This window comes from Papio anubis, chromosome 1 (assembly GCF_008728515.1).
Source record: "Papio anubis isolate 15944 chromosome 1, Panubis1.0, whole genome shotgun sequence".
Classification (NCBI taxonomy): Eukaryota; Metazoa; Chordata; class Mammalia; order Primates; family Cercopithecidae; genus Papio; species Papio anubis.
The window spans coordinates 42,495,995-42,516,807 of record NC_044976.1 but is presented as its reverse complement, the minus strand read 5'-3'; the positions used below and the strand labels follow the sequence as shown (position 1 = coordinate 42,516,807).

The following is a 20,813-nucleotide window of genomic DNA, read 5'->3' as shown; positions in this document are numbered from 1 at the left end:
TACAGATCAAAAAATGTTCAGTATCTTTTATTTATTTTATTTTTTTTGAGACGGAGTTTCACTCTTGTTGCCCAGGCTGGAGAGTGCAATGGCTCAATCTCAGCTCACTGCAACCTCCACCTGCTGGATTCAAGTGATTCTCCTGCCTCAGCCTCCTGAGTAGCTGGGATTACAGGCATACGCCTCCATGCCCAGCTATTTTGTATTTTTAGTAAAGACGGGGTTTCTCCATGTTGGTCAGGCTGGTCTCAAACTCCCGAGCTCAGGTGATCCGCCCGCCTCAGCCTCCCAAAGTGCTGGGATTACAGGCGTGAGCCATTGCGCCCAGCCGGTGCTCAGTATCTTACAGGCGTGAATCCAAAATAGATCTGTACATATATGGTCCACTGATTTCTTTTTTTATTTTTTGTAGAGATGGGGTCTTGCCATGTTGCCCAAGCTGGTCTCAAACTACTAGCCCCAAGTGATCCTCCTGCCTCAGCCTCTCCTAGCGTGGGGATTACAGGCATGAGCCACCACCTCCATCTTCACGATCCATTGACTTTTGACAAAGATCACAAGTTAATTCAATAGAAAAAGGACAGTATTTTCAACAAACAGTGCTGGAACAATTGGAAATCCGTAATCAAAACAAGAACAAAGACAAACAAAGCTCAACTCCTTCCCTTGCATAGTTTAATAAAGCAAAATGGATCATAGAACTAAAGTAATAGCTACCGTTATAAAACTTCTAGACAAAAACATAAGGGGAAATCTTTGAGGGTCCTGAGTTGGGTAAGTATTTTCTTAGATAGGACTCAAAATGTACAAACTATAAAAGAAAAAAATAATTTATTTTTATCAAAATGAAAAGCTTCTGTTCTTTGAAAGGCACTGTTAAGAAAATGAAAAGATAAGAAATAGACTGTGAAAAATAATTGTGCTCTTACAACTCAGTGATAATAATGCAAACTCATTTTTTAAATGGTCAAAAAGGCCAGGCATGGTGGTTCATGCCTATAATCCCAGCACTTTGAGAGGTGGGAGGATCACTTGAGCCCAGGAGTTCAAGGCCTGCCTGGATGACATAGTAAGACCTTGTCTCTATAAAAAATAAACAAATTAGCCAGGCATGGTGGTGTAGGCCTGTAGTCCCAACTACTCAGGAGGCTAAGGTGGGAGGATGGCTTGAACCCAGGAGGTCGAGGCTGCAGTGAGCCTGGTGCCACTGCACTCCATCCTGAAGGACAGAGTGAGACCCTGTCTCAAAAATAATTTCAATTAAAAAAAAAGTCAAAAGATTTGAATGAATACTTCACTAGGGAAGATATATGAATGGCAAAAAGTCCATGAAAAGATGCTCAAATCATTAATCATCAGGAAATTGCATATTAAAACCACAATAAGATGCTACGGTACACTTACTACAATTGCTAAAGTTTAAAAGGTTGATAAGTTGGTGAGAATGTAGAGCAACTAGAAGTCTCAAAATTGCTGATCAGAATGCAAAATAGTACAGCAACTTTGGGAAACTGGAAATTTCTTATAAAAGTACCTATCATATGCTCCAACAATCCCACTCCAAAGTATTAATTCAAGAGATATGACAATATACGTCCACACAGAGATCTGCATGTGAATGTGCATATCAATTTTATTCATAATACCAAGAAACAGAAAACAGCCTAAATGTCCATCAACATGTAAATGTTTAAGCAAATTATGTGTCTATACAATGAAATACCAATCCATAATAAAAATAAAGTAACTACTGATACATGAAATCACAAAACAATGATTTTACTGCTTCACAAGGACAGAAAACCAAACATTGCATGTTCTCACTCATAGGTGGGAACTGAATGATGAAAACACTTGGACACAGGGAGGGGAACATCATACACCGGGGCCTGTCGTGAGGTGGAATCTGGGGGAAGGATAGCATTAGAAGAAATACTCAATGTAAATGACGAGTTAATAAGTGCAGCAAACAAACATGGCACATGTATGCGTATGTAACAAACCTGCACGTTGTGCACATGTACCTTAGAACTTAAAGTATAAAACAAACAAAACAGATGCCTTTAAAAATAAAATAATAATAATAATTTTACTGCTTCACCAAGGACTTTTAAAGAGAAACTGAGGCTGGGCATGGTGGCTCAATCCTGTAATCCCAGCACTTTGGGAGTTCCAGGTGGGTGGATCACTTGAGGTCAGGAGTTCAAGACCAGCCTGGCCAACTTGGTGAAATCTTGTCTCTACTAAAAATACAAAAATTAGCCAGGCGTGGTGGTGCGCCCGTGTAATCTCAGCTACTCAGGAGGCTGAGGCAGAAGAATCACGTGAACCCAGGAAGTGGAGGTTGCAGCGAGCTTAGATTGTGCCACTGCACTCAAACCTAGGTGATAAAGTGAGACTTCATCACAAAAATAAAAATAAATAAATAAATAAGGCAAAACTGGCCCTTTTTTTCCCTCCTATTGTTACTATTCACGCACCACGGTGGTGAAGAATACAAAGACTACTGGTACAGTTGAGTGCCGTGCCTTGATTCACGCTTAGGTGCCAACAGTTTCACCCACTGTTGCTCTTACGTCATGTGCAAATATCGATAAAGTGAAAGTGGCAAATAACAACTTAGTATTCTCAGGAAAATAGCTTTTGCCTTGTGGATCCCCTGTAAGAGTCTTAAAGATTCCCAGGGATCTGCAATCAACACCCTGAGAATTGATGTTCAAATTAATTAGAATAGTCACATTGACTTTTTAAAAATGACACTTCTTTTTAGATATCACTCAAAGGCATGTAAAATGCTTTCACAAATATCCTATGGAAAAAAGGAAGACCAACTCCATCTGTGGTACTATTTGCTTTACTTCCTCGAAAAGTAAAAGGGGGGCTGGGGGAGGGAGAAACCGAGTAGTCCCCTGGGAGTGTGTTCGGCATGTGAAGCCATCCATCATGCAGTCATGGTGAGCAGATGCAGGCCTAGGACCAAAAAGGCAAGTGGCGCTGGGAACTCAGGGCCCTTCGTCACCTTTCGCTACACAATCCCACTGGCTATACATCCCTCCACAACACAGTCATACCAACACACACACACACACACACACACACACACACACACACACACACAGAGTCAGGCCAGCCCCTCACGCCACGGCTAATCTCTCACAAGCCCAACCATGGCTGCACTCACACAATACAATCACACAGCCACACCAAAGTCACAAAAAAGCCAACACACCAGGTCACACTATTCTATATTCACAGATGGAGAATCTCAACGGCCATACACTCAACCATAGGTATACTCAAACTAGCAGAGTGGCTCATAATGTAAAACATCTACTGGGCCCTGTGGCCATGCCAGCACATCTCCCCAAGTATATTGTGCATGGGGTGAAATAATAGCTTTTGGACACAGGCCAACCTGAATTCAAGTTCACGTTCTACCACCTATTAGTTCTGTAACCTGCAGCCAATTATTTAACCTGCCTGAGCTCTCATTCCAGAAAACGCAGGTAATTCCTACTTTGAAAACCTGATGTGATGGCATAAAATAATCAGACAAGGGGCAGCACCTTGTCTGGCCCAATGTGTCCTGGGGATGCAGCTGTAACTGCCATGTATGGCTTTTGTCACCAGAGGGCACCAGGGCCACAATGTGTCTGGGGAGATTGCTGAAAGAAAATATGCCGAAAAGGCCAGGATTCCTGGGGAGTTTCAGGGTGAGTACAGACAGGGTAGATGTGGGATGTGTGGGGGGCTGGGCAGTTTTTGGAAACCCCAGCTAGGCCCCGGCCACCCAAGTATGCCGTTGGGTATGGTGGGCAGCTTCCGGGTAAGATCAGATCTAGGAAGGAGGATGGATGAGTGCTCTCTATGAGCCAGGCCCTCTTCTGTGCCGATTTCACACACATTAAATCCTTTAATCCCCACAACAATACCGTGGTTGATAGTCACTGCTAATATTAATAGTATTCCTGGTGAGGAATATTGAGGAAGCTGAGGTCTGCTTACATAGCCATTAAGTGGAGACCTGGAATACAAATGCAGGCAGCCTGGCTTCAGAATCCATGACCCTAACCACAGCTCCACACTGCCCCCAACAGTGACCCCGCATCTCCCCTTGCTGGGGTTCTGCCAGGACTCCCTGACCCTGGCTTTCTTCCCTGGAGTTCAGCCAGCCCCAGCTGGCCTTTCCCCTCTTCCGGCCTGCTCCCCACCTGCTCCCTGGGCCAGCCCATGGTAAGAGGCTTATCACATATGTGTGGGGGACAGATAAGGCAGGGCCCCGCACAGGGCTTATCCAGCCCTGCCATCCCTGCTGGGGAGCTGCCAGCAGATGGAGCCCCGCCCGGGGCCTGGGGTCACTCCTTGTGATGCCAGAGCTCTTTATGATGTCATCATTTGTAGTGACATCATTGCTCTGTCCCTCCTTTGAATCTGAGACGGTTACTCAGATAGGAGTTGGGGAAGTGGAGTCAGACAGGAGCCCTACCGAGGCTCTAGGTCAGTGGGCCGGGTTGGGCTGGAGTGGAGGACGGAGTGGTGCCAGAGGATCCTCCCCAGGGCAGATGGCTATTTTTGGTGTCGACTGCTCGGCTTATAGCCACCCCTCTTCCTGTCTTCCCAATCCAAAGAGGCTCTGGGTCCAGCAGGGGCAGGAGCAGTGGGAGAAATCTTTAGCCCTGCTGCAGGGCGGCTCCAGGGTCAGTCTCTAGCTCAGGAACCAGTCTGTTCCTCCCTACAGGGAGGCCTGACCCTTGGTACCTCGGGTCTGAGGGGAAGGGGGGCTTTACTTCCAATCCTTGAAATAGCAGTGAGGCAAAGAGGGATTATTAGGCTGGCTGGACAGACAGACATAGCCAGACCCGCCATTATAGTCACACACATTAGCTTGCTGCTGTGGGCTGCGGGCACAGCCTCACGCCAACACCATCACACAGCCATTCATTCTCATAGCCATGCCCACAGCCACACATGGACCACAGACAGCTGAGCCACACTGACATAACAGCACAGGCACAATGTCATCACCTGTCCCATCTGGGAGAACAGGAACCCCTTCTCTCTCACGGTTGTACTCCCAGAGAGTAGCTCAATTCCCAGCACATGGCAGATGCGCACTAATATTTGGTGAGTGAATAAATGGACATTAAATGCCACAGGGCCTGTGACCGGGCTGAGGCCAGAGGAAACGCCATCCCACCTGCAAGTCTGCTCGACCTCTCCAGACCCAGGATGGGAGCATCGAGGAAGCTGCCAGCACTACCCCAGCCCCAACTTCAGTCACGGCCACTCCTCAGATCATAGGTCATTGAAGGGACCTTGGTAATGCAGGGACCCCACTCCTTCCCTCTAGGTCCAGTGAACTGGAACACTGGCACTCTGAAAATGGGATGTTATGAACATGGGGTGGTCTGGATGTTGCGTACCCCAGGCCCCCTGGGAATGGGGTACTGGGGGCTCTGGGGTTTGGGTCCTTTACAGTGTTAGGTGCTCTGGCACCCCTGACATTGGGAATTCGGGACTTCGGGCGCTCAAAGCTATTTAGGAGTCTGGGTGTTCAAAGCTCCTGAGATTGGGGCTGCCCCTTGGACAAGGCCAAAGTCAGTACTTCCTGTCCATATGCCTGATTCTACCTGGAGCCACGGAGGTCCAGCCTGGAACCCCTGTTCTGAGCCCCATGATTAGCTTATGCTGTCCCGGAGCTGGGGTGGTGGGGTTTCAGGGGGAAAGAAACCACAATAGGATGGCCTAAGGGGTACCTGGAGCCCCAGAGACAGCTCTCGGATCTGGAACCAATCTAACCTGCTTCTCTGCGTTGGGACAGGGCAGGGGAGGTGCCAGATACTGGCCACTGGGCTCCAGGTTCAAGAAAGGAGGAATCTGAGAGCAGAGCCCAGGCAGGCACTTCCCAGTAATGCTTCCTGGCTACTGAGGCTGGGGTTCTAAGGAGGTGGAGACCCCTAGCCATGCCTGGCTTCAACTATAGGCAACGTCCACCTTCCCCCACCTTCTTAGCAGGTCCCCAGCACCCATCCATCAAGGTGCCCCGTGCTCCCAGCTCTTGCAGTGACCACCAGAAGTGGCCCAAGTCTGGCATTATTCGTATTCCTACTAGACACACACCTAAACTGACTTACGTGCATCCCAAAACAGAGGCCTTGATCCTGCAGGCTGATGACACCACTGGAGGAAACCAGCCAGCCCTGGGGGCTCTGACGCTGGATGCAGCCCTCCCAGGAAACAGCTCCACTGGCTGCGGTAACTGGAGGCTCCTGAGACACATCTCAGCCTGCAGTGGGTGGGCCCCCCAGCCCGCTGCAGCCCTGCCCCAGGAAGAAGCAGGCCAGTCAAACTGGCTGACCCCATCAGTCCCCCCATCCCCTCCCCTGCCCCAGTCTGTCCTCAGTCCTGATCCCCCTGCTTGCCCCACAGTGGCCCAGGCTGGCCATGCCCTTCCCACTCTGCGGGCCAGCTGCTCAGAGCCAGGGGCTCACAGCCAGGGACGGAGGCTATCCCAGCTCTGACCTGGGCTGGGCCCAAACCTGCCTCCTTTGGGCCTCATTCTGATTGGAAAAAACAGCCTCTCTAGTCCCTGTCTCAAGGAGATGGCTTTTCAAACCAGAATCTTTCTCACAAATGTCTCCTCAGGACACAGCTCACTGTGCAGTTTCCTGAAGCTCTTTCTGGGTCAAGGTGGGTAAAACACACATTCATGAATCTGTTTCTATGTATACAAATAGACTTTGTGCTCTGCCAGTGTTAGTTTAATAAAGCCCTCTGGCCAACATCCCCAATCTTCCTAAACACTCCAAGGAAAATGTTCTCTTTTCTTCACCGCATGGGCTAAAGTGCTAGGCTGCCTCCCTGTCCCCAGGTTAGTCCCCAAGCCTTCTTCTTTCTGACGGAGCCTCAGAGGGCTGGCCCCTGAGCACCCATCCCCCTCTCTTCTAACTGCCCAGGCCCCAAGCCCCTAGGCCTGAGGGCATCCTGGAATCTTGCTCTCAGCACCCCACACCTGCCTCCCTTCATATGGATTCCCTGAGCCATGAAAACTCTCAGAATCTTCACTGTGTTCTTAGCGCTCAGTGCCCTCTTCTAGGCCTGTCCCCAGCCCAGCCTACTGCTGGAAGGGAGAAGGAGGGAGGCCTTTTCCCCTTCATACTCTTCCTTGTCCACCTTCCTCTACTTGGGGGCCTCTTCAACATCCTCCATCTACCTTCCCTGGGGTGGTATCCCTTTTGATGAGCCCCAGGGAGGAGGCAAGGAGGAAGATCCTAAAAACAATTTATGGAGGAAGTTAAGTCCTGGCAAGAGAGATGTAGAGGGCTTGGACCCCATCTGCCCAGTCCCAGGAATTGGACACACACACAACTACACAGACCTGCTGCAGTGCACACAGTCTTCCACAGATGTACCTACACAAATACACGATCAGGGGCTCAGGCGTCTGGGGGCACAGACACAACAGGTTGCCCAGATCCAGGTGTGTGTGCACACAACTCACACAAGAAACACCTGCACCTGGTTTGTAGAATAAAAATCCCAAGAATACTATATCTACTAGGTTTGGGGACAAAGTGAAAATGAAAATAATCTTGCTGATAAGACTAAGGTGTCTTCCCAGATCTGATCAGGAGTCCAATGTGAATAGGAGACAACAGAGAGCTCTCTTTGTACTTTGGCTCTGAGAAAGGTTTGTGGAATGGACTGCGTGTGGCCTGAAAGAGCTTGCATTGCAGGGAATGCCTGGGCTTGATGCCTGTTACCTTGTTCAGTGTCTCTGATAAATTAATAAACTGCAATCTCACTCAACAATTGGTTTCACGTGAGTTTGGCATGTATTGGGGGCTGACAGTCCCAAGGAAAAAAATTAAACTGTTTCATGACCAGAAAATGGTGAGGACTCAGGGTCCAAAGTAGAAATTGCCTCTGTAGGTTGGGCCCCTTCCCTGAGCAGATGCCCCACTCAGGTTGGGGCAAAAACCAGTTCCTCTGACAGTACTAACTGGCCACTTTCCCTGAAAGGTGGTGGCTCTCACAAGGTATGCAAATGTGGGAGCCTCATTCCACATGCCAGGCACCCCTCCCCAGAGGCAGCCTGGAGCAACGGGCTTTACATACACACACATGCATTTCCTTAGCCCCTTCTCTCCATTTCACAGAGGAGGAAACCGAGGCTTACAATGCTCCTTTTGGCAAAGACTTTTTTTTTAGCTGAGATTGTAACCCAGGTCTGTCTCACCATGGAAGGAGGAGGGATCCCAGGTTGGTGTCTGCAGCGCCTGTAATACCACCTCAAAAGTAGAGCTGACCAAGCCGGTGGTTCAGGAGGGAAATTTGAGAAAGGGCTCCAGGGAGCCCTCTAGTTCCAACGAGTAGGACCTAGGCCTTACCCAGCAGTGCCCACAGTCTCTAGCGGCTCTGCTCCAAAGGGAATGGAATTTGCTCTGACTTCTCTCTAGGGGAAACGCAGGCGCAGAAGGCCAGGGGCCTGGAGGGCTAACTCCAGCCTCAGCCCCCCAAAGTGCCCCAGGCCTTCTGGCTTTATTCCACCCTAGCCCGAAGGGGACCACATCTGCTTGCTCAAGGGCCCCAGCTGGAGGGCAGCGAGGCAGGGGCGGAGAAGGGGGCTCCTTTGTGGAGCCCACTCCCAGGGGTTCGTGGGGATCAATCATTTGAAAGCTGGAGAGACTTGTAATTTTATTCCCTGGGAGGAGGAGCCTGAGAAGTCTGCACGGGGGGAGGGGATGGGATGGAGAGGGGAGGACGGCCAGGGGAGCTCTTCGGGTAGGGGAGGGACTTGGCTAGATCTCCCAAGCCTTCTCCACTCTTCAAACTTTCACCAAACTCTTAGCCCCCGCCTCCCCGAAACCAAAACACAACAGGCTGTGGAAGAGCTGCGAGCGGCGCGGCGGGGCGGGCGCGGCACAGAGCCTCGGGAAGCTGATGCAACTTTCACTTTAAGAAAGCCACCTGGACGCACCGCGGTGCGGACCCAGCACGCCTGGGCAGGGGGCTGCAGCATGGTAAGGGGGCTGGGGGAAGGGAACGCTGGGGCCCGCGCCTCCGTCGGTCCTGCCGTCGGTCTGAGCCGACGCGGGGCTGAGCCCCAGGACCAGCGTGTGCATGTGTGTGTGTGTGTGTGTGTGTGTGTGATCGCGCATGTATGCGGGCATCTGTGGGTAAGAGTGTGGGTGCACGCACCGGGATGTCTGTCTCGCCGCAAAGGTCGGGGTAGGTGCGCGCGGCTTGGTGTCACCGCTGTCACCAAGGAGCTGAAGCGGGAGGGAGAGGGAAGCGGGGGGAGCTCCTGCGTGGGGTGGGGGGGGGGGCGCCAGACGCCGGTTCGATCGGGGGCGGCGGGCGCAGGCTGTGCGGGTAGCGCCGGAGCCAGAGCGTGGCACGGTCCGTCCGGGGAGCCAGTGGTTCTGCGCTCTGGGGGCCTGAGGGGGTCGATAATCGGCCGTGCCTGCGCCTAGCGTGCGGGCTCCCGCGCGCTCCAACGCCTCTCAGCGCCCGCCAGCCTGGCTGCCTGTCTGGTCCCTCCAGCCGGCCTGCCTCCCTATCTGCCCTCCCGGTGCCGGTGCCGATGCCCGTGCCCGTGCGCCCGCGGGACCCGGGAAGCCGCGCGGGAGAGTCCTGGCGCACTCAGCCTCTCTTTGTCCGCGCTCTGGCCGCGGCTTTGGGAAGGGACTGCGAGAGAGCGAGGAGTTCTTTGGGGGCTGCTACCCTGGAAAGAATCCGTGCCCTCCCCACCCCAACCCTCATTACCGGCACGCCTAGGGCGGGGCCGGGCGGCCGCAGGTGAGGGCAGGGGCCTAGCAGCCCTGGGCGCCCACCCCCGGCCGGCGCTCCGCACCCGGCAGCCACTGCAGATCGCGAGCCGGCGGCGGGGCCGGGCGGGAGAGTGGGGCTTGCCCCGAGGGCCGGGAGGGGCCGGAGCCGGCCCGGGGGCGGGGCCGTGGGGCGGGGACCTCGGCGCCCCGGTACTTTTCCACCGCAGGGGCCGGGGGCGGGGCCGCCGCCTCCACGCCAGCTGAGGCCCACACGTGGCGGCTGATGTAACGCCCGTGCCCCCACATCTCTCTCCCGATTAAAGCGGACGCGCCCCGCTTCGAGGAACCGGGACGCTGCGGGCGGTGCCGCTGCTCTGAGACCGACCGCGCCCCTGCCTGCCGGCCCGGGGCCTCCGCGCCTCGGGCCCGCAGATACCTAAAGGAGCCGCACCCCCTTTCGGGCCTGCTCTCGGCAAGCCACACCCCCTCGCGAATCACTCTTAAAGGAGACTGGACCCCGGCTCGCTGACAGCTTCCGCACAAAGCGCGGTCTATTTCTCCGCTGAAAGGAGCGTGAGGGTGCGGCCGTTGGGAAATGAAGGCTGCGGGGCGAGGAATGGGGAAGGAGAGAATAACCTGAAAGGTTAAAGACTCCCAAAGTGAGGGAGCATCAGAAGGTTGGAGAGTAGTGGGTGAGGGGACTGGTTCTAGCGACTAATGGGCGACACTGAGCATGCTCGAGTGTTTCCAACGACCGCAGAGAAAACGCCCCCTTTACTTGGCCTATGCGGCGACTGCGGCTGTACCCGCTCAGTTCCCGGCTCTGGAAACACAGAAGAAGCACACCTCTGCCCTGGAAGAACTCTCCATCTAGTGGGGAGCCAGACTTGGGCACGAGGAAGCATGCCGCAGTTGCTACGTGTGGCAAGCGTGCTGAGACGTACACAGTGTGGGGGTACAGTAGGAAGGCTGACAGCAACGGGGAGAACCTAGGAAGGCTTCATGAAGATAATAGCAGTGGGGTAGGTTTTGAGGATGCGTAGGATATATACAGGTGAATATCAGGACAAGGGTGCTCAAAAAAGAGGGAACGGGTGCTGGGGCAAAGGCATGAAGCAGGAGCCTTCTGCAAATGCTGGGTAGTCTCACGTGGCGGCAGATGGCCACAGGTTGCTGATCTGGGCTCCCAGGTAGAACTAAGGGCTGTTTCCTGCTCCCGCAACTCCTCCACTTCCTCCATCACAGTGAATGGAAATTATCCTTCTTCCTCTACCTACCTACTAAACTGTGAGGTCCTTGAAGCCAGGGAAAGAGCCTGTCACCTTTCCATCCCCAGTGAGGACTCCAGGGCTTTTCCAAGATGGACCGTTAAAACTGATTGACCTGACAGCCCTGATACTCAGCGGTGAGACTGTCAAGATGGGCCAGGGTTCTGTGACTGATGTCTCAACATCTGCCTTTGGGTGACTCACACGCAGCTCAGACCAGCTTGTCCAACCCAGCCCTCCTGTCCCCGCACCGAACCTGCAGCCTCACCATCGTTTGTCCTCTGGGATGGGCTTCCTCCCACTGCACCAACAGAAACCAGAGACTCCTTCTTATCCCTCCCCCTACCCAGTCCGATTCATCACCAAGTCTTCCCATGTTACCTTTTATATTTATCTGAGATCTGTGCACCTCTCCTCACCCTATTGTCACCTTCCTAACCTGAGCCCCCTCATTTTTGACCTGGCCCCTTTCTTCCTTTCCTTTCCTTTCCTTTCTTCCTCGTTTCCTTCCTTCCTTCCTCTCTTTCTTTCTTTCTTTCTTTTTTTTTTTTTTTTTTTAGATGGAGTTTCACTCTTGTTGCCCAGGCTAGAGTGCAATGGTGCCATCTCGACTCATTGCAACCTCCACCTCCAGAGTTCAAGCGATTCTCCTGACTCAGCCTCCTGAGTAGCTGGGATTACAGGCATGTGCCACCACGTCTGGCTAATTTTGTATTTTTATAGAGACTGGGTTTCTCCATGTTGGTCAGGCTGGTCTCCAACTCCTGACCTCAGGTGATCCGCCTGCCTCGGCCTCCCAAAGTGCTGGGATTACAGGCGTGAGCCACCGCGCCCGGCCTGGCCTGGCGCATTTCTAATTGATTTCCTGTCTTCTACTTCAGCCTCCCTCCAGTCCTTTCTCCACACTGTATCTAGGGGGATGGTTTCAAGATGCACATTCCACCAATTGCTTCTCCTTGAAGTTGATCTTTTGCTTAAAAGCTTTCAATAGCCACCCTTGCCCTCAAGATGAAGACCAAAATCCAGACCCCAAAGGGCCTGGCCAGGCCTCTCTGTCCACTTTAATCTTTGACCATTTCCCCCTGACTATCTGAGCTCCAGCCTCAGAGCCTTTCCACATATTGTTTCATTTGCTTGACTCTCTCTTCCTCTTCTCTTCCTCATTATTGCCACTTTGCCTAATTTACTTCTTTAGACCCTTAAACATCACTTCCTCAGGGAAGCCCTCCCCTAGTCTTACACAAGGCCAGGCCCGCCTACTGTAGAGTCTCATAACACAATCTTTCTCTTTACATCCTTTATCTCAGTATGCAATTCTTTATTTTTTTATTTTTTGAGACAGAGCTTCCCTCTTTTTGCCCAGGCTGGAGTGCAATGGCACGACTTCGGCTCACTGCAACCTCTGCCTCCTGGGTTCAAGTGATTCTCTTGCCTCAACCTCCCAAGTAGCTGGGATTACAGGTGCCCACCACATCGCCCAGCTGATTTTGTATTTTTGATAGAGATGGGCCTTCACCATGTTAGCCAGGCTGGTCTCAAACTCCTGACCTCAGGTGATCCACCTGCCTTGACCTCCCAAAGTGCTGGGATTACAGGCATGGGCCACCGCTCCTGGTCTCAGTTTGTAATTCTTTAAATTTTAGTCATCAGTTTAACTCTTTCCCCTTAGTCTGTAAGCTGCAGGAGTACAGATACCTTTGAGTTCTTGGTGCCTAGCACAGTTCTGGCCCAGAGCAGACCTGCAATCAATATTGCAGAATAAATGAGTCTAGCTGTGGTCAGCCATAAATGCCTGCTAAGCAGTTTAGGCCATATCCTGTTGGCTGTGGAAAACTATTGGAGAGAATCAGGGATTTAGGGCTTCGGGAGGATTAACAGATTGGAGGGGAGGAACATGTGGAGGGCTTGTGGTAAGGACAAAAATTAGGCAGAAACTTCAGAACTTATGAGGAAATTACTATTGGCCCCATTTTCCAGACTGAGAAAACTAAGGCTCAAAGAGGTTGAGTAACTTACTTGAAATCATATACCTAGTGAGTAGCTGAGCCAGAAATCCAGCCCAGGCCTACCAGATCCCAGAGCCCGAGCTCTTTATCTTTTTTTTTTTTTTTTTGAGACGGAGTCTCGCGCTGTGTCACCCAGGCTGGAGTGCAGTGGCGCGATCTCGGCTCACTGCAAGCTCCGCCTCCCAGGTTCACGCCATTCTCCTGCCTCAGCCTCCGAGTAGCTGGGACTACAGGCGCCCGCCACCACGCCCGGCTAGTTTTTTGTATTTTTAGTAGAGACGGGGTTTCACCATGTTAGCCAGGATGGTCTCGATCTCCTGACCTCGTGATCCACCTGCCTTGGCCTCCCAAAGTGCTGGGATTACAGGCTTGAGCCACCGCGCCCAGCCCCGAGCTCTTTATCTTGTGCTGAACTGCCTCTGTGACCCGCTACTGCCTGTCAGCGGTGGCCCACAAATGCTTCAGGGGCATGTGTGGGGCCTGGTGTTGTGGATCTTCCACACGTAGAAGGGGCTGGACGCCATGGGCAATCATTTGGTGTTTTCTGAATGGACGGATGGGGCCACGTAACAGGAATGTCAAAGGCAGGAGAAGGAGCAAAGCTTTACACCCAGCTCATTCTCCTGGAAGCCGCCATGAAGCAGTCTTTTCCCTCCAGTCCACGAACTACCTGAGAGCAGGGACTGCATTTGCAGTCAGAGATGTCAGAGTCAGAGATGTCAGGTCTGAAAACCTAGTTCAAGTCCTCACTCGAGCACTTACAAGGAAGGCATTTGACCTCTCCGAGTCCGTCTCTCTGATGGTAAACTGGGAGGAATTCCAGAATAACCTGGGTGAGGGCCCTCTGCAGCCTAAGTTTGGAGACACAATGTCCTCAGTTCACTTACCTGACCAGTGGGCTTAATAATTTCCAACCCGTGACGTGGCTTTTTTGTTTTTTTTTTTTTAAGACAAAGTCTCACTCTGTCACCCAGGCTGGAGAGCAATGGTGTGATCTCGGCTCACTGCAATCTCTGACTCCCGGATTCAAGCGATTCTCCTATCTCAGACTCCCGAGTAGCTGGGACTACAGGCGCATACCACCACACCTGGTTAATTTTTGTACTTTTAGTAGAGATGAGATTTCACCATATTGGTCAGGCTGGTCTTGAACTCCTGACCTCAGGTGATCCACCCATCTCGGCCTCCCAAAGTGCTGGGATTACAGGCATAAGCCACTGCACCCAGCTGACATGGCTCTTTCTCATGCCATCTGCTGTTATTACTATCATCATTGTCATTATTAGTCCTTGAATGAGGAGAGGTGGCTTTAAGGGAGTCAAATCTAGAGTTTACAGCTTGAGAGGGAGGCACAGGTGTGAGAGAGGACAAAGTATGATCTCATTTTGAGGGAGCACACCCCCATCTTTCTTTACTTGCCCCCAGAAGACCAAAGCCATGAGCTGGAACCTCTTTAGGAGAAGAAGTTGAGCTACAGGCCAGCCTGGGTCACATCTTGTCCCCACCCTGCCCTAAGAGAAGCTCTGCAGGAGACCAGGCAGCCAGGGCAAAGGGCCTAAAAAAGCCAAGGGCTGATTTGCATAGGCAAAGAGCAGCCTCCTCATCTCTCCTCCAGCCTTCCAGAGACTTCCTGGGCTTGTAGGTGAGAGGTGGCCCTTGACAGGTGGCTGTGGGTAGGGCAGAGTTGCCCAGAATAGCCTTGGGAACAGACTCCCTGGGAAGGCAGGAAAGGCTCCAGAGAGAGGCAGGGCCGAATCCTTCCTGGGTCTAGGCCCTGAGTAGGGGTTTCCTCCTGTGAGACAATTCTTTTTTTGTTTTTTTTTCTGAGACCGAGTCCCGCTGTCGCCCAGGCTGGAGTACAATGGTGGTGGGATCTCGGCTCACTGCAACCTCCGCCTCCCAGGTTCCAGCGATTCTCCTGCCTCAGCCTCCCGAGTAGCTGGGATTACAGGCATCCGCCACCACGCCCAGCTAATTTTTGTAATTTTAGTAGAGACCAGGTTTCGCCATGTTGGCCAGGATGGTCTCGAACTCCTGAGCTCAGGTAATCAGCCCCTAAAGTACTGGGATTACAGGTGTGAGCCACCACGTCCGGCCAAGATAACTCTTTTTTTTTTTTTTTTTTTTTTTTTGAGACCGAACCTCGCTCTGTCACCCAGGCTGGAATGCAATGAGACAACTCTTTAAGGCTCTCTGAAGATGGATTTCTCCTGAGGCCTGTCAAAAACTAACCTTTCTTCCATCCCATCTGACATTAAGCCCGTGTGCACCAGCATTGCCATGGGGCTGCTCCTTCCACGTGGCTGCTGCCCCACAGCTTGCCAGCCCCACCTTGCCCCTCAGATGCTTCCCACAAGATCCTGGGCTGGCCTGGATCCCTCATTCCAGAGGTCCCGCCTTTGCTATTTTCCTCCATTTCAATTCAACTAACACTTCTTGTAAGCCCAGTGCCGTGCAACGTGCTGGGCACAGAGGGCAAAAGAAACAGTCCCAAGCCCTCGGGGAACTCACTGACTCATGGTCGATGAACTTAAAAGCAAATAAGTGTCATACGAAATAAGAATACTAGTAGAGATTTGCACAAAACAGAAAAGAGGAAGCAACTTTTTTATTCTTTTGAGAGAGTGGGTCAGAAAAGGCTGCAGAGAAGAGGTGACATTTAGCCCGGTGCAGTGCTGAGGATTTGTAGAATTTCACCTGGTGAACTGCTGTGGAGGGGACAGCTGGGAGTGCAAGAAGGCGTGGCTGCACAGGGGTGTGTGGCTGGCCCAGAGCTTGGTCCAAGTGAATGACATGACAACAAGCCCAGCTGCCCTGGAGCCCACACTGGGTGCCACCCAGATGGGGAAGGGCCGTCCTGGCTGCCTGGCTGGGGTGAGGATGGGGAGAGTGTGCTGACCGGAGCTGATTCCCCTCCGGGAAAGGCTGAAGCCATTCACACAGGCCATGAAGGAATTGGACTCCATCCCAGTTCGGTATTCATTTTTTATCTTTTACAGGATTGGGCATCTGGAGAGTCAAAAATAGACCTTTGCCCATTGGGACACGAAGCCTGGAGATCAAGAGATCCAGGGGAAAGGTTGGGGGCACTGGGAAGGAGCTGGATCTGAGGGTCTTCCAGAAAGAAAGGAGCAGCATGCGGACATGGCTTGGCAGAGGGCCTGGGCCGGCTGGTGGTGGGTGGCTCTGCACTACCTGTCTGGAGAGCCCTGTGGGCCACATGGCCAAGTCTTCAACTCACCCTCTGCTCTCTCCACAGCTCTTGAGGTCTGTGGCCTGAAAGGCGCTGGAAGCAGAGCCTGTGAGTGTGGTCCCCATCACCAGAGCCCCAGCCCACCGCCGCCATGGTAGGAAAAGGTGCCAAAGGGATGCTGGTGAGTACAGAGGCCAGACTGTGGGGAGAAAGGGGAGTCCCAAGCTCTGCCCCCAGGACCTCCTGCCAGCTGCTTGCCATGACAGGAAGGCTTAGGAAGGCCAGCACTGCCAGGGCTCCTGAGTTCCCAGCTGACCCCAGCATGAGCAGGTAGCCCCTCATCTACCAGGTCAGAGAGTGTCAGGCTCCAAGCCCACAGAGCCCACGAAGATCTGCCAGAAGGCAGGAGGTGTGCGCCCCATCCTTGTCACAGAGGTGCTGCGGACAGAAGGAGGTCACTCATGTGCTGAGAGGACAGTGCAGCGTGGGGCTGTGCGGGCGGCTTCCGTCTGTGCTGATCAAGGGCTCCTCCCTCAGACCCTGCCTGGTTTTTCTCCACTTCTCTGGGTCCTTCTCAGTCTGAAAAGTAACAACATTTTGTTTTGAGTGCTCTCCTGAGGACTCTCAGAAAATCTCTCTCCACCCTTTCCCCATGTCCTGGCTTTTCTTTGCCCTCAACCTTAGAGCACAGGGGAGGTAGTGGTGAGGCCAGGAGACACAGCGGGATGGGTGAGATCCTTTCTATTTTTTAAATTTTTTTGAGACCAAGTCTCACTCTGTGCCTGGGCTAGAGTGCAGTGGTGTGATCTCGGCTCACTGCAACCTCTGCCCCCTCCCGGGTTCAAGCGATTCTCATGCCTCAGCCTCCCGAGTAGCTGGGATTACAGGCATGTGCCACCAAGCCTGGCTCATTTTGTATTTTTGGTAGAGACGGTGTTTCACCACGTTGGCCAGGCTGGTCTCAAACTTCTGACCTCAGGTGATCCACACGCCTCAGCCTCCCAAAGTGCTGGGATTACAGGCGTGAGCCACCGTGCCCGGCCTGGGTGAGGTTCTTAAAGGTAAAGGAGCAAGACTAGCTGATGGAGGGACCAGGTCAGCACCAGAAGCAGGAACCAGGAAAGTGATGCCAAATCCTGTCCCAGAGGCAATGGTTGTCTTCCTTCTCTTGAGATCTTCCCTGGGGACAGGCTAGACTGGATGGCTGCTGGGGGTGGGGACCAGGGACTGACCATGGACAGTCCCTCCCTCAGCAGCTCCCATCCTGTCAATCTCCTGTGTTGCTTTTCTCATTTAATGAAAGATTCACTGGCCTGGGGTCTTTACTGAGCCCTCCCCAAACAAGCCCTGTCTCTCACCAAAGATTTCTGGGACTCAAAGTACCTGGTTTAAAAGAACAACTTGGGCTGGGCGTCGTGGCTCACGCCTGTAATCCCAGCACTTTGGGAGGCTGAGGCAGGCGGATCATCTGAGGTCAGGAGTTTGAGACCAACCTGCCCAACATGGTGAAACCTTGTCTCTACTACAAAAATTAGCCAGATGTGGTGGTACGCACCTGTAATCCCAGCTACAGTGAGCCGAGATTGTGCCACTGCACTCCAGCCTGGGCAATAGAGCAGGGCTCTGTCTCAAAAAAAAAAAAAGAAAGAAAGAAAAGAAATTTTAAAACATTTGAAAAGAACAGTTTGTGGGAGAGAACCGGGTGGTTCTGTTCCAAGCTCAGGATCTTCTATCTGGCCCTGTTCTGAACCTCCTGCATCCAACCCCTGGCCCCATCCCTCTGGTCTAGCCCCCTGCTGATTGACTGATTGGAGTAAGTCTGAATGAACCAAGCTCCTGAAAGTATTCCTAAGATTCCTGAAATCTGGGTGCTCAGAAATGGGCCCAGATGGAGGTCTTATGACCTGAACACTTGCTAGGGGTGAATCCCATCTGAGAACCCAAACATGGCCCCACCTTTCCTGGAGAGGTCTTGGAATTGCCATGGGCTTGTGACGGGAAGTGGGGTGTGGCCCTGTCCCTTCCTACCATGGAGATTCTGAGCCCCATGAAACCTCTGAGTCCTCCCTGGTTGCCCTTCTTTCTCTGGAGTGACTTGGAAGGACTGGGAGGAAGGCAGGCGGAGAGATGTGAGCAGCACAGAGGGCATGGGTCCCAGTGTCCCAGAGTCCCTGCCTGAACTGAGCTTCCCGGACTGTGCTCTGCCGGTCGGCCCAGCCAGCCTGTCTGTGGATGGGAATGCTGCCTTGGGACTCCTGTTCCCAGCACTAGGATGTGCCTAAAGATAGCTGAGGCTCGCTCTCCTCCCCGCTCTCTGCCCTTTGGCTTTTGCCCACTGTTGCTGCGTTTGAGGCTCATAGCATCCGTCCCATGGGCACCCCCAGTGGTTGCTTGGAGATTCTATTCCTGCTTCCTTTTCAGCTCTGCTGATGACCTTGGACTATTCCACTCTATTCTTGGGTTCCAGTTTGGGACTGAAGCCACCTCCGTTCAGTGCTTGTCTCTAGACACAGCCTCTGAGGTGCACAGGGCAGCTGGTCCCAGCCGAACCCCATCTCTGCTAACACAGGCAGCCCAGTCAGCACGTTTGTGTCTTCCGTGTCTTCCTATGGCCAGTAACTAAGGAAGCATCATTCTGACAGGCTTCTTCTTTGGATACCCTGGTAGATCAAAAGAGGATGTTAAGGGGCGTGTGTGTAACCATGCACTTGGACCATCACAGTTCTCTGTGGCTTCTGCTGCTCTGTTTGTACCCTGGCATGCATGGAGCAGGCACTGGCCCCTACCACGGGATCCTCACTTCTATCCCCCTTTACCCAGGTTTGGGTGTGAGGACACTGGCCCTCTAAGTCTCTTCAGTGTCGGCAGACACCCTGTGTTATCCTTGGAGCTTCTGCTGGATGCTACAGCCAGTGCCCCATGGGTAACAAGCAGCTTACCAGCACGTGCCCAGGCCCACATGCCCGCTGCACGTGTCCCTCCCTCACTTCCAGCCCAGATGGTCTCTGCCAGGCCAGCTCAGCTGCCTCCCTCACGCCTCAGCAGCTCCTAGGACAGGGCTGTGCGAGAACCCAGCTGGCCAGGGTGCCTCCAAGCCTGGGAGCAGCTGGGATGCTTGGGGGCACTAGGGGGTGGGTGGGGTGGTCCTTCCATGGAGACCTAGGCCCTCGTACACGTGCGGAGCAGGGCCACCTAGGTCTCAAAGGGCAAGGGGCTGGAGGAGAGGGACCCAGGACAGGAGGCAAGAGAGCCCCCACTAGCTCAGTTTTAATCCTTCACCCACCAATGTCACACCATTTCCCAGGCTGGCTACCTCAGTTCCCTCCCTAGTGCCACTACCCACTCATGCAGAGTCTTGGGCAGTCCGGGCCTTGGCGGGCTTCCTTGACCTCTTCTCATGTCTGAGCACGCTGATTGTTTCTGCCACTGGGAAGCCTCACAATGAACAGGAACAGACTCATTTGGATTAGGGCTCTGGGTGCCAGAGCATCCAAATCCCAGGAGGACTTGCAAGCACCACAGGCCGCCAGGGGCTGCCCCACCCTGACCTGTTCTCATATGTTTTGCCCTGAGGGTTTGGGCACCTCCTGTCTATAGCATCCGTCATAGGACCTGGCACATAGTGGGGACTCACCCAGCCCAAGTGTTGGCATGTAGCAAGTGCTCAACTAGTGCAGGCTTGGTGCCTTACTGGGAGGTCACCAAGCACAAGGTTTGGCACACCTTGGACACTCCCTTGGTAGAGGGCCTGTCCCTGCCTGGGCACTCACCTAACCCAAGTCTTAGCATGTGGCAAATGCTCAGCTAGTGCAGACTTGGCACACATTAGACACTCCCTTAGAAGACAGCCTGTCACCCTGTAGGCATTCGTCTAGCACACTGCCAGGCACGCAGTGGGTGCTCACCCAGCTCAGAGCTGGGCACACACTGGGTCTTTACCTGGCACAGAATTCGGCATACCTGAGGTACTCCCCTAGTGCAGGACCTAGCACACCATAGGGGCTCCTCACCTGGGGCTGACACACAATGAGTCCTGTCTCAGCATCGGACATGGCACATGGTGGGCATTCTGCTGATGCAGGTTCTCGCACACAGCAGGTGCTTCCAGCACAAGATTTGACACCCAGTAAATGCTATCCCGGCTCAGGGATTGGCACACAGTGGCCATTCTCCTTAGATAAGGCCTAGCACAGTGGAGGTGCTCTTCTAGCCAGGACAGCCTAAGCAATGACCTTCCGCTGATCCTAGATTAGCAGCTACCGGCTCCTCAGTGAAATGGACAATATCTAGATCCAGAGGAAAAGGCCCAGCCTTCTTCAGCTTCCTCTCAGGTCGGGGGCCTGCCCTCCCTCTTCCTCCCCACTTCCTCTGTAGCCCACCTACTCAGGGAGGCCTGTAGCCCGGCCTCCCACACAGCCGCCCTGCGGCCCTCCCCCATCCCTGGCACTTCTCAGTCCCAGCTCAGCGGGACCTTCCCTCCAGAGTCACAGGGGACAACAAAGACCCTAGCCTCCTTGCCCCTCTGGAAGCAGGCCCACTCTTATTAGGAAAAGTCAGAGGCGGGAGCTGGGGG

At 53.1% G+C, this 20,813-nt stretch overlaps 1 protein-coding gene and 1 long non-coding RNA gene across 7 annotated transcripts in view; both read left to right on the top strand.

Moving 5' to 3' along the window:
- The first annotated feature begins 4,406 nt into the window (after positions 1-4,406).
- On the top strand, positions 4,407-7,705 carry LOC103884411. Of its 3 annotated transcripts, none has more exons than XR_004184785.1 (5): positions 4,407-4,497; positions 5,157-5,319; positions 6,016-6,295; positions 6,646-6,690; positions 7,622-7,705. It is a non-coding gene; the product is annotated as an uncharacterized LOC103884411 (long non-coding RNA). The 3 variants fall into 3 exon arrangements; XR_004184783.1 differs by having other exon boundaries at positions 4,409-4,497; positions 6,168-6,255; XR_002523100.2 differs by having other exon boundaries at positions 4,409-4,497; positions 6,168-6,295.
- Positions 7,706-8,740: 1,035 nt separating this feature from the next.
- The window catches only part of SLC6A9 (solute carrier family 6 member 9), a 34,445-nt gene continuing 22,372 nt past the window's right edge, over positions 8,741-20,813 (top strand). For 2 of the 4 annotated variants that reach the window (XM_031667819.1, XM_031667818.1), the window contains exons 1-2: positions 8,818-9,023; positions 16,307-16,421. Coding sequence is in view for 2 of the 4 variants with exons in the window: in XM_031667800.1 (XP_031523660.1) it covers positions 16,392-16,421 (30 nt within the window). In the remaining 2 variants the exon portion in view is untranslated. Of the gene's footprint in view, positions 9,024-16,306; positions 16,422-20,813 lie in introns of all 4 variants that reach the window. The other 2 variants (XM_031667800.1, XM_031667787.1) reach the window with 2 other exon arrangements.